The sequence below is a fragment of the Sapajus apella genome, unplaced genomic scaffold (genome assembly GCF_009761245.1).
Source record: "Sapajus apella isolate SASKATOON/1434 unplaced genomic scaffold, GSC_monkey_1.0 scaffold112, whole genome shotgun sequence".
NCBI classification, from domain to species: Eukaryota; Metazoa; Chordata; class Mammalia; order Primates; family Cebidae; genus Sapajus; species Sapajus apella.
Window position 1 is genome coordinate 4,517,628 of NW_022437052.1, and position 13,169 is coordinate 4,530,796.

General features: G+C 58.3%; 1 protein-coding gene across 3 annotated transcripts in view; it reads left to right on the top strand.

Annotated features, from left to right (window-relative positions):
• The window catches only part of ADAP1 (ArfGAP with dual PH domains 1), a 55,707-nt gene that overhangs the window by 31,388 nt on the left and 11,150 nt on the right, over positions 1 to 13,169 (top strand). For all 3 annotated transcript variants that reach the window (XM_032259882.1, XM_032259883.1, XM_032259881.1), the window contains exon 4: positions 4,176 to 4,258. In XM_032259882.1, coding sequence (XP_032115773.1) covers positions 4,176 to 4,258 — 83 coding nt within the window. The remainder of the gene's footprint in view (positions 1 to 4,175; positions 4,259 to 13,169) is intronic.

Here is a 13,169-nt window from a genome sequence, read left to right on the forward strand (position 1 = left end):
GGTGCGGTGTGGACCTGCTGTGTAGCCTGGAGGGTGGTGGGGTGCGGCGTGGACCTGCTGTGTAGCCTGGAGGACAGGAGGTGCCTACATCCTGCCATATTGTGGTCCATCTCTATGGCCCAGGAGGGCCCAGCTGCCCAGCCAGACCAGGTGGGTTGGGGCCTTGCGCACCTTCCTCCCACTTCTGCCCCTGCTGAGATTCTCTCAGCCCCAGCAGCCCTGGTGCCCATAGCCTCCATGCAGCCTGACGGGCCTGGGTCTGAGTGGAAGGTCTTCATCCAAAGCTCAGCTGCACAGATGTCTGGGTGGCGTCTTTGCAGGAGCTAAGAGTGGCGGGCATGGTCCTGGAGCAGGGTCCTGGAAGGCCTCCACACCATGCCCTGTGGCTTCCTGGCTGTGACACACTGGGGTACCTCCAGGTAGGATGGGCTTCCAGCCAGGCAAAGGCCCAGGGCCTCAGTTTCCCTAGCCATAAGAGGGGAGGGTGAGCCCCCAGGGGAGCACAGAGGGTCCTGCATGTGATTATCTTTAGCACAGGCCTGTGACTCAGAGGCCGGGACCCACCTTTTCCTGTGTCACCCTCAGGGCTCTCGAGTTTCTATCTTGACATCGGGGAAAGAAAGTTGTGTGGCTGCTCTGCTTGATTTTACTTCTGGGTGGAAACTGGCCCCTCCCTGCTTCCTGTGTGGCGAGGGATGAACAGGGCAAGCCCCCGGCTGCTGGCAGCACTGGCTGGTGGGGGGGCTCCTCTCTTCCCATCCCAGCAAAGCTCTGGAGCCCCAGCCCCAGCAAGCCGCCCCTGTGGGGCAGGTGTCCAGGCTAGACAGGGCTCTGCATTCATGTCTGGGGCTCCCAGAACGCAGAAACACACGCCCAGCAGCCCAGAGCAACAGCAGTCTACTTTCTCCATGCTCTAGAGGCTGGAGACTGGAGGCTGCTTCTCACGAGGCCTCTCTGGGGTGTGTCCTCACATGGTGGGTCCTGTGTGCCCATCTGTGTCCTAATTCCCCTTCCTAAGGGCGCCTGGCATATTGGTTGGAGGCCACCTTGCTACTGTGTGGCCTCATCTTAATTAAACTGCAACCACTATATTTCCAAATCAAGGCACACTCAGGCCCCGGGGACAGATCTCCCTGTAGGATGGGGGTGCAGTTCAGGCGGTGGCAGCCTTGGAAACACCTGGAATGGCCAACAGGGGCAGGGGCTGGGGGCTGAGTGGCAGGCGCGGGGCTGTGAGCACCACCCTGGCTATTTTCCCCGTAATAAAAAGGGAAAAACCCACCTGTGTGAGCCACTCATCCACCGTGTAGAAGCAAAGCCAGTGCCCTGCGGGGGTCACTTTCCCGAGAGGCAAAGCTTCCAGGAAAGGTGTTGATGGTGGCCTGAAATCCATGCAGCAGAAGCCAGCTGAACTTGGGCAGAAGGCACACTCAGGGATAGACACTCAGGGACGGATACTCAGGGATGGACACAGGGCCGCATCTGTACCAGCGCAGGGCTGCAGACCCCATGGGTGCCCTGCCCTGAGGGCTGTTGGCAGGTGTGGTTGTCAAAGCCATCCCTGGCACCTGCCTCTCATCCACAGGCCCCTGGCTTCCACACTATAGCCTGGGGTCTCCCCTGGCTCCAAAAGGCTGCTCTGTGACCCTCGGGTTGCAGACAGGACGCTGGGTGCTGGGGGGCAATGCCTCTGCGGTCACACAGCCAGAGCCGCTCAGGCGGCTGCCTGGCGTCCCTAAAAAGACATGTTCAAGTCTTTTTTTATTTTATTTTATTTTATTTATTTATTTAAAGACGGGGTTTCACCATGTTGGTCAGGCTGGTCTTGAACTCCCGACCTCAGGTGATCCACCTGCCTTGGCCTCCAAAGTGCTGGGATTACAGGCGTGAGCCACCGTGCCCGGCCTGTGTTCAAGTCTTAACCTGCAGCACCTGTGAAGGTGAACTTACTTGGAAATAGGGACTGGACACGAGGCTCACGCCTGTAATCTCAGCTCTGTAGGAGGCCCAGGTGGGAGGACTGCTTGACCCCAGGAGTTCCAGACTAGTCTGGGAAACATACTGAGTTCTTGTCTCTACAAAAAATAAAAAAATTAGCCAAGCTGTGGTGGTGCACACCTCTAGTCCCAGCTGCTTGGGAGGCCGAGGCAGGAGGATCCTGGAGTGCTGGAGTTGGAGGCTGCACTGACTGTGATCGCACTGCTGCACCCCAGCTTGGGAGACACAGTGAGACCCTGTCTCTAAAAGAAAGAAAAGAAATAGGATCGGCTGGGCGCGATGGCTCACGCCTGTAATCCCAGCACTTTGGGAAGCCTAGGCGGGCAGATCTTCTGAGGTCAGGAGTTCAAGACCAGCCTGACCAACATGGAGAAACCCCGTCTCTACTAAAAATACAGAAGTAGCTGGACATGGTGGTGGGAGCCTGTAATCCCAGCTACTTGGAAGGCAGAGGCAGGAGAATCGCTTGAACCTGGGAGATGGAGGTTGCGGTGAGCCAGGATCCCACCATTGCACTCCAGACTGGGCAACAAGAGCAAAACTCCATCTCAAAAACAAAACAAACAAAAAAACTAAAAAAAAATAAATGGGATCTTTGCAGATGACTTCAGGTTAAGATAAGGTCGGCCAGGCATGGTGGCTCACGCCAGTAATCCCAGCACTTTGGGAGGCTGAGGCGGGCTGATCATGAGGTCACGAGATCAAGACCATCCTGGCCAACATGGTGAAACCCCCATCTCTATTAAAAAATACAAAAATTAGCTGGGTGTGGTGGCGCAAGCCTGTAGTCCCAGCTACTCAGGAGGCTGAGGCAGGAGGATTGCTTGAACCTGGGAGGCAGAGGTTGCAGTGAGCCGAGATCCTGCACTCCAGCCTGGCGACAAAGCAAGACTCTGTCTCAAAAAAAAAAAAAAAAAAGGTACAGGGCCTTGTGCAGTTAGGCTAGGATGGGCTTTTACTTTCTAAGCCCTAGATGAGCCAGCCTCCCTAATCATCACAGAGGTGCACATGAAAAGGAGGGGCTCAGCTGCGTGCGGTAGCTCACGCCCAAAATCCCAGCACTATGAGAGGCCAAGGTAGGAGGATCGCTTGAGCCTAGGAGTTTGAGACCAGCCTGGGCAACATGGCAGGACCCTGTGTCTACAAAAATAAATTAGCCAGGTGTGGTGGCATGTGCCTGTGGTTCCAGCTAGTGAGGAAGCGGAGGCGGGAGGGTCACCTGAGCCTAGGAGGTCGAGGCTGGGGTGAACTGTGACTGTACCACTGCACTCTGGCCTGGGCAACACAGTGAGACTCCATCTCACCAAAAAAAAAGGGCCAGGCATGGTGGCTCACACCTGAAACCCCAGCACTTTGGGAGGCCAAGGTGGGTGGATCACCTGAGGTCAGGAGTTCAGGACCAGCCTTGGCAACATGGTGAAAACCCATCTCTACTAAAAATACAAAAATTAGTCTGGCATAGTGGCAGATGCCTGTAATCTCAGCTACTCAGGAGGCTGAGATGGCAGAATTGCTTGAACCCTGGAGGTGGAGGTTGCGGTGAGCTGAGATCATGCCACTGCACTCCAGCCTGGGCAACAGAGCAAGACTCCATCTCAAAAAAAAATAAATAAATAAATAAAGAGACATCAAAAGAGGGAACTAACTGATTAGCAAACCGTTTTAAAAACCAAAGCTGGGCTGGGTATGGGGGCTTACGCCTGTAATCCCTGCACTTTGGGAGACCAAGGCAGGCAGATTACCTGAGGTCAGGAGTTTGAGAGCAGTCTGGCCAACATCGTGACACTCTGTTTCTAGTAAAAATACAAAAAGTAGCCGGGTGTGGTGGTGCACACCTGTAATCCCAGCTACTCGGGAGGCTGAGGCAGAGAATTGCTTGAACCTGGGAGTCGGAGGTTGTGGTGAGTTGAGATCGCACCATTGCACTCCAGCCTGGGTAACAGAGCAAGACTCCATCTCTAAAAAAACCCAAAGCTGGCAGGCACCCCAATCAGCTCTGAGAAGTGTGGGTACCTGGGTGACCGTGTCCTCTGAGAAGCGTGGGTACCTGATAGCCGTGTCCAGTGCCCAGGAGGCTGACCCCTCGGTTCTTTTGGGGTAAGCAGCCCAGAGAGCAGCATGTGTGCAGGGTCGGAGGCCACCTCAGCCCAGTGGCTCAGTCTCTCCTCTCCCGGCAGGCTCCTTCGAGAACAGTGGATCCGGGCCAAGTATGAGCGGCAGGAGTTCATCTATCCTGAGAAGCAGGAGCCCTACTCGGCAGGTGAGGCTGCCCGGGTGGGGCGGGGCCCTCCCCAGCTCCCTCCCTCTCTCTCTCCCTCTCTCTCGGCATCTCCATCTTCTCCGTCTCTGTCTCTCTGTGTCTATCTCCCTCTGTTTCTGTCTCTCACCCTCTCTGTGTGTGTTTCTCTCTTTTTGTCTCTATCTCTCCCTCTCTGTCTCCATCTCTGTGTCTGTCTCTCTCTCCCCTACCTCTTTGTCTCTCCCTCTTTATCTCTATCTCTCTGTCTCTCCCTCTCTCCCTCTCGTGGGGGCAGAGTCATTATTAACCTGGGTAACTCTCTCATGGGTTTGAACCCTCGTCCCTGGACCCATTTTGCCCTCTGACTCTGAGCAGGGTGACTGGGGGCTTGGGGCCCCCATAGCTGTCTACAGTCCAACCCAGAAGGAGTGGGGTGCATGGGGACCCCGTGGGGCCATAACAGATCCCCTCCTCTGCTGGCGGTGATGTGTACTTCCATTTGGGGGCAGCCTGCAGGAACCCCTCTCTGGAGCAGGGTGGGCAGGGCCGGAGGGCCGGGGTGAGGGTCCCGGTGAGGGGCTGGAGGGCGTCCTCTGCATGGCAACACCATGCTGCAGGTGGGGAGGGTGCAGCCCAGGCCTGAGTCCTCCACCTCCCTGGGCCTGGCTGGGTGTCACTGGGGGCCGTCAGGACGGCAGAGACGTCAGGCAGCATCTTGGAGCTTCATGGGCTGACACGGTTATGGAAGTGGGAGCTGGGAGGCAGTGCCATGGGGGCCTAGGAGGCCAGCCCACCCCAGCCTCAGTCTCCCAGTGCTGCGCAGCGGGCCAAGCCTTAGGCCATGCCTCCCGGGGCCCCCCAACCCCTGCTTCTCTCTTAGGTATCATTTAAACGCTGGGAGCTTGAGTTGGAGCCCCCAGCCGGTCGGGCTTGCTTCCTCTCCTGGCTGCTCTGTGTGAGGTGGGCTCGGGGACTGGGGGCCTTGAGTGCTTTTTCCCCAGGGCAGCCCTGCAGGGTGGGCACTGCCTCAGCAGCTCCAACAGCACCGGCCCCAGGGCCTCCCCCGGGCTTTGGGGGGTCACCACCCCACCCCCTGCCCCCTCTTGTCTCCTCTAGTCCCCGGCTCCAGGCAGTGGACTCCAGGCCCTTGACCACTCCCCCAGATGGCCACTCCTGCCCTCAGGACTGATCCTGGGTGGGAATCCCAGGGTCCCTCATGCTCTCTTGGCCCTCAGTGTGGGACCGGCGGGACTCTGCCACCTCTTCCCGGGTCCTAGCCTCAAGGTCCCTCTGGCAGGCGAGGCCTGTGGATAAATGTGTCACTCAGCAAACCATGATCTTACAGGCTGGGAGGGAGGGGCTGTGTGCAGGGGTGGGTCCACCACCCACCCATCTCAGCCAGGCAGGTAATGCTCAGTTACCCCCACCTCCCACATGCTAGGTGTCTGCACACTCAAGCTTCCTGAGTGCCCCTTCGTAGACAAATTGGGAAACCCAGCCAAGCCTAGCCCTAGAGCCTGGCTCTGAGCATCAGCATCGGCGGGGCGGGGTCCAGAGGGCTGGATGAGGAGGTTCTGCTGGGTGTGGCCTCACAGGGAGGAGGCAGCCCCCATGGCCTGGACCTTCAACCCCAGCAGTGCCCCATTCCCCTTGCATAAGAGAGAGGCGGCCATGAAATAGTGGAACACAAGGATGGGCGCCAGGGCTCATGCCCATGATCCCAGCACTTTGGGAGGCCAAGGCAGGAGGATTGCTAGGGGTCACACAATCCTGGGCAACATAGTAAGATGCCCTCCCTTAAAAAAAAATTAAATGGATATGGTGGCACCACCTGTGGTCCCCAGGCCCCTCATCAACTCGGGAGGCTGAGGCAGGAGGAGCCTTTAAGTGCAGGAGTTCGAGGCTACAGTGAGCTGTGATTGCACCACTGCACTCCAGCCTGGCTGACAGAGCAAGACTCTGTCTCAAAGAAAAAAAAAAAAAATGATGGGCTGGGCACGGCGGCTCACACCTGTTATCCCAGCACTTTGGGAGGTTGAGGCTGGCGGATTGCCTGAACTCAGAAGCTCAAGACCAGCCTGAGCAACATGGCGAAACACCATCTATACCAAAAAATACAAAATTAGTTGGGCGTGGTTGGCACATGCCTGGGGTTCCAGCTACTTGGGAGACTGAGGCAGAAGGAACTCTTGAACCTAGGAGGCAGAGGCTGCAGTGAGCCAGAGGCTGCAGTGAGCCAGAGCTGCACCGTCATACTCTGGCCTGGATGGCAGAACGAGAGTATGTCTGTAAAAAGGAAGAAGAGGAATTGTATTTGTGAATCTCACCTCAAGAATAAAAGAGCACCGCTGGGTGTGGTGGCTCATGCCTGTAATTCCAACATTTTGGGAGGCCGAGGTGGGCAGATCACCTGAGGTCGAGAGTTTAAGAACAGCCTGATCAATGTGGAGCAACCCCATCTCTACTGAAAATACAAAAAATTAGCCAGGTGTCGCATGCCTATAATCCCAGCTACTTGGGAGGCTAAGGCAGGAGAATCACTTGAACCTGGAAGGCAGAGGTTGCAATGAGCTGAGATTGTGCCACTGCACTCCAGCCTGGGCGAAAGAGCAGGAGTCTATCTCAAAATATGTGAAAGAGGCCGGGCGCGGTGGCTCACACCTGTAATCCCAGCACTTTGGGAGGCCGAGGTGGGCAGAGGTCAGGAGTTCCAGACCAGCCTGTCCAACATGGTGAAACCTCATCTCTACTAAAAATACAAAAATTAGCTGGGCACGGTGATGTGTGCCTGAAATCCCAGGGTGAGGCAGGAGAATCGATTGAACCTGGGAGGTGGAGGTTGCAGTGAGCTGAGATCGCGCCACTGCATTCTGCTGTCCAGCCTAGGCAACAAGAGTGAAACTTCATCTCAAAAAAAAAAAAAAAAAAAAAGGTATGTGAAAGAGGCAGCCCTGAAATAGCTGAACTCACGTCCTGGTGTCACCGGTGGGGTCAGATGGGGGAGGCCCTAACCCCCAAAGCACCCGTCCCTTCCAGCCCTCCCTGGTGGAGCTGGCACTCACCCACCTCCCGTGTGCCTCCCTGGGGCTCTGTCAGAACCATGGATTTTGCTCCCAGGAGCAGCTCAGGGTGAGCAGGGGTCTGACCGGAGGGAGGCAGACTGTCCCTAGGCCTGAGCAAGGTACCTCCCGAGATCAGGCTGGGTCTCATGCAGCGGCCCTGTCGGCTCTGCCCTTCCCCAGTGTGGCTCCTGGCCCCTCACCTCCCGGCCCCCACCCCCACTTGGCACACAGCCAGCCTGTGCAGGCGTTGATTCAGTTACTGTCCACCCAGGCAGCAATTTCCTTCTCTCCTAAGAATCTCTGTGTGTATGATGGGGAGAACAAGAAATGGTCAGGGGTGAACATGCATGTGGCAGCTGGGCCTGCTCAGTGCCCTGGACACCCTGTGCTCCACTCCTGCCCCAATCCCCCAGAGAACCACCCCAGAGCCCTCTGTTTCCTGAGGAAGAAACATCTTAGCAATTTGTAGCAAGGCGGCATGTGACCTCATTTCAGAGGCAGGAGTGGACTGGGCTGGCATGACCACCAGACTGAATTTTGTGTCTGTTCTTGTATCACAACCTTCTGGTTGTAAAAGATGGAAAATCCGACTGAGTGTGAGCAAAACTGGAAATGGATCGGCTGGAATAATGGTTCTGGCTTCAGGCACAGCTTGATCGAGGGGTTTAGTCAGTGTTGTCAGGACCTGGTTTCAGCACCTCCGCCTCCTAGTTCTAGTTCTGTGTCTCTGGGTTGGCACCAACCCTCCTGGTGGCCACCTCCTTTGGTGAGTTTGGGTTTTACATCCCCGCTCTCCTGGGCTGCTGGGAAAGGTCAGGCATGACTCACAGAAGTGTTGGGGAAAGTCCCTGTCTTGTCGGCTCTGACTGTTCGGGCCTGGGATGTGACCGGGGATGTGGTGCCCTGAGTTGCGTGCCTGCCTCCAGCCCCTGGAGTGGTCTTTCCGGGGAAGATCAGTGTCTGGGTTCCAGGAATGGGGGTGTGTGCAGGTGGCAGACAGTGTCTCGTAGGCAGTGAGCGTGGGTCCTGCAGGTGTATTTGGGTGTCATTGGGCTCAGGGCCAGGAGGTGGTGACAGCCCTGGTGACCCAGGACGCCTCCTGCCCCAGGCCCGAGGCCACCCCATTGGAATCCTGTTCCCACCTTTGCTGTTGTCTCAGAGGCATTTCTGGTGCCTTGAGAGCATTTGAGACAAGCTAAAGCTTCCCGTGTGACCATCGGGCAGGGGTCGGAGGGAGGAGAGGCCTCCCAGCAGGGTAGACTCAGGGCACAGAAGTTCAGGCACATGCTGGCGAGCAGGGTTAGAGCCTGAGGCCCTGGCCTTGCCTGCTGGCCTCTGAAGGCCACAGTGAGCGGATGGCCGCTTCTCACACCAGGCCCTGTGTGGCAGCCACGCCCGCAGCCCCGGGTTCATGATCCGCCTGTGGACCGCAGGCCCAGGGTCTGTGCCTCTCTGTTGTCTCCCTGGACAGCGGAAGGCCAGGTGTGAGGATGGTGGGGAGGTGCACAGTGTGCATGCACACAGGTGAGGTACACAGGTGAGGTACTCGGGCAAGATGTACAGGTGTGTGAGGCGCAGATGAGGTGCACAGGTGAGGTGATGGCTGTGTGAGGCACAGGGTTGGTGCACAGGTGTGCATGAAGCCCTGCCGAGTGCACTGGTGAGGTGTGTAGATGTGAGTGCAGGACTGGCCCGTGGTGAAGGTGCCATGGACGCCGTGGCCAGGTGTTTCCTGGCAGCACTGTGGCAGCCCCTCACGGAGGGCACAGGGTCAGAGACTGTGGCTGCTCCAGAGCGTTTGGCTACAGTCTCCCTAAACATAGGAATGCTCAGGCGAGAGCCCCCTGCAGAGAGCCCAACTGAGGGCCATGGAGTTGGACCCGGATGAGGGTGTAAAGCTACAGGAAGGGCGTGGGGTTCCAGAGCCGAGGGGAAGGCTCTCATCCCTCCAGACACGGCTGCTGCCTGTGGCTGTCTCAGGGCCTGCTCAGGGCCCTGTGCATTGCTTTTGGAGGCCACATGTGGTCCTCAGTGCTGAGGTCTGAGGCTGGCGGCAGCTGGGAGTGCTGGGGACCCGCCTGTCCTATGGGTCTCCTCTCCACCACAGGGTCATTGGCATTGAAGGTGGGGTCTGGATGTGCCCTCCCCAAAAGAGCAATCTCTCCCATGCTGGAAGGAGTGTGTAGGAGCCTTCCGGACCTCTCCCCTGCCTCCTCCCTCCACCCTTCCCCCTGGGAGGGTGGGCAACCTTCGGTACTGGCCCTGTCTCCAGAGGTCTCTTTACCTCTGAGCACTGGCTCCCCAGGCCTCTGGGGGCTCCTTTTGAGCAGATAAGACCCAGGCCCTCATCTCTGCTCCTACGAAAGGGCCAGTGGCTGCAGCCACTGATGGGACAGAGGCCTTTAAGCCAGCATTCCTATCCTGTCCCACTTAAGGCCATTGTTACCCAGAATGCAGACACTGCCTCCCCTTGCCTGCATCTCCCACCCTTCCCAGCAGGGCACTGAGCACTACAGGAACAGAAGCCCAGGCGTCTGCAGGGCCTGGGGGTGCGGGTCTGTCCCTGCCTCTGCCAAGGCCTTTGTGCAGCCACCCTTGGGCCACAGCACCTTCCAGATCGCATGGGAGGCACCAGGCATGCCAGCCAGAGGGCCTCGGGCCCCAGAGCCGCAGCTGCAGGGATCCCCCAGGGACCCAGAGGTGCCTGAGCCTATGGGCCTGTGCTCAGGTCCCCCCGACACCCACCTGCTCAGGGCAGGGCCTCATCCTTCCCCACAGTCTCCCCCTGCCCTCCCCCTGCAGCCTGGTCAGTAGGCACGAAGGCCTGGCAGCTTTAGGTGGTCAAGTGCCTGGGGTCCAGTAGGGGTGACCGCCTGTGCCCCAGGCTGCTGTCGCTGAGGCTGCGCCAGGTCGGGGGACAGAGCCTGAGAGACACCCTGCCTGTCTCCTTGTATGTTCAGGGCCTGCAGAGCACCCCTCCCGCAGACCACGGTCCTGCCCATTGCTGAGTAGATGAGGGAGCAGATGTCCGTTTGGTGCTCAGGGTTAGACATCAGGGACCCCTGAGCCTCCCCTCAGCCCCCAGTCCCACACCGAGCCCTTGTCTGGGTGGGTGGAGCAGCAGGAGAGGGCGTGTCCTTCTGTCTGGGTGGCCTGGGCCAGAGCACTCCAGGGCCCATTGGTGGTTCCTAGGTCCCCCAGCCCCTCACAGGGTGCTCTGGGGATTCCCAGCAGCACTTCCTGCCCGGCTCCCTGCCTTTGCCACAAGAGCACTTTCTCATGGTGGGTGACACCTCACCACCACAGGGAAATGCGGAAGTCCCTGGGGCAAGGCCTGGGAGGAAGAGGAAGCTCGGGGCTTGGGAAAAGCCAGACCCCTCCCCCCAACCCCATTCCCCTCACCTTGGCCAGGTGAGGCCTGACCCAGGCAGATCCCACTCCTCACTGAGGAGTGGCCACAGTCTGCCCTGGAATGAGCCAGAACTGGGAACTCCTGGAAGTTGTGCCACACCCGGTGCCCACGGCCTGCACTTTGGCTGTGGGTGGAAATGGCCGGGTTGTTCTCATGGGGTGGAGGCCCCAGGCATCCTGTGTATGGATGGGGCAGGCCACCCAGGGACTGCTGCTGAGGAAGGGGGAGCACCCAAAAGGAACACCCTGTGAGGGCACCCAAAATTGAAGGATCACCACCCTGCTTTTCTGAAGGAGCTGGTTTTTTCTGCTCTGTCGCCCAGGCTGGAGTGCAGTGGCGAGGTCTCAGTTCACTGCAATGTCCACCGCCCTGGTTCAAGCAATTCTGTGTCAGCTTCCCGAGTATCTGGGATTACAGGCGCCCACCACCATGCCTGTTAATTTTTGTATTTTTAATAGAGAAAATTCACCATGTTGGCCAGGCTGGTCTCAAACTCCTGACCTCAGGTGATCCACCTGCTTTGGCCTCCGAAAGTGCTGGGATTGGAGGTGTGAGCCACCATACCCGGGCCTCTGAAGGAGCTTTTAATGGCAAAAGCTGGAGCAATTTGATCAACAAAAGAAGAATGATATAAGGGGATTATAACCCAGGGAGCAAGGTAAACACACCCAGGTCTGCAGGGATATAAAGAATGGAATTAGTAAAAGGGGAGGGGAGAAGGCCGGCAGCCTGTGCACATGAATTCCAGTTAATACTCATGACAGACAGCTGGGCTCGGGGGCTCATGTCTGTCGCTGCAGCACTTTGGGAGGGTGAGGTGGGAGGATTGCTTGAGCCAGGAGTTCAAGACCAACCTGGGCAACGTGATGAGACCCCATCTCAAGAAAAAGTTTATTAATTAGCTGGGTGTGGGGGTACCTGCCTGTGGTCCCAGCTACTCGGGAGACTAAGGTGGATGTCCTGAGCCCAGGAGGTCAAGATCGCAATGAGCTGTGACTGCACCACTGCATTCCAGCCTGGGCCACAGAGATACCTTGTCTTAAAACACAAATAAATAAGCCAGGCATTGTAGCTCCAGCTATTCGGGAGGCTGAGGCAGGAGAATTGCTTGAACCTGGGAGGTGGAGGTTTCAGTGAGCTGAGGTCGCACCACTATACTCCAGCCTGGCAACGGAGCAAGACTCTGTCTCAAAAAAGCCAAAAACAAAACCATACATAACTGCAGAAGTGAGGGAGGCGGAAAATGGCCCCCTTGAGGTGCATGCCGCAGTCACCTTGGCCAGGAAACCCCTCCGTGGCTATGCGTCTCCCCAAGATGCTCTTTGGCAACAAAGGACCAGGCAGGGCCTTTCCAGAGGAGAAGCCCTTGGTGTCTGCATGGTGGAAGTGCACCGCTGCGGCCCCAGGCAAACCCAGCCCTCTGAGCCAGCCAGACTCCCCCACCGTCCACACTGCCTCCTCGGCCAAGGTCCTGGCTTGCGGCGGCACCACACCCCTTCCCCAGATGTCAGGGTTCATCCTTGCGTCTGAGCCAGGCCTTGCCCCTTGCCTGCCCCTGGTGACAGTGGCTCCCAGCTCCCGCCCCAGGCTGGCCACCCCTTGGGCTGGAGCGTCAATGGTGGCTTTCACAGGGGCCTGGACAATGGCCATGTTGTGCTGAGGGCCAGGCCCTGGCCTCACTGTGAGGCGGGGCTGCCTGCCTCAGGCTCTGGACCCCATGCTTCTGCGGGGGCTTCTGTGGTTTCCCTGTGGTGCAGGATGGCCCGTCCTGGTGGTGCCAGGGAATGGGATGGGGTGCACGGAACCCAGGACAGGAGCTGGGGCTCTGCGTGGGGTCTGTCACCTCAGTTTCCCTGTCCATACAGTGGGGACAATGGTGTGTGGCACGAGGGCGCTATTGGACACAGTAGGGCATGGGGTACAGCATCACGAATCCCTTCCAGGCAGTCAGCATGAGGCCTCCAGTGGCCCTTGGGGGGACAAGGGTGCTTGAAGCCTGGCCGGAGGGGGTGAGGCTGTCCCTGGAGGGGATGGGTGTTTGGGGCCTGACCAGAGGGGGTGGGGCTGCTCCATGCCCCTCCCTGGGTGGGTGCCGGTTCCTGGCCCGCCGCAGGATCTCTGTCTCCTTCCTGTCGTGTTTATCTTGTGGGAGTCGGCTGTTGCTGTTGTGGGGCATTGGGGCCTCAGGGTTTGGGGCTTAGGGAGGGGGTGCCCTGGGGCTGATGTGACCCTGAGGGCAGGCCCCTCCTACAGCTGTGCCTGAGCAGCAGGAGCTGCTAGGACCCAAATGCCAGAAGACAGGTCCAAGCCCTTCATGGGGGCGGCCGGGTGCAGTGATCAGGGCCTCAGCTCTGTACCCAGAGGCCACCCCTCCCTGTGGAAGGCCAGAAGCACCATGAGATTTGGGGCCCGGCTCCCACCCCCGAGGGCCCACCACCCCGCGAACTAGCTGTCACTC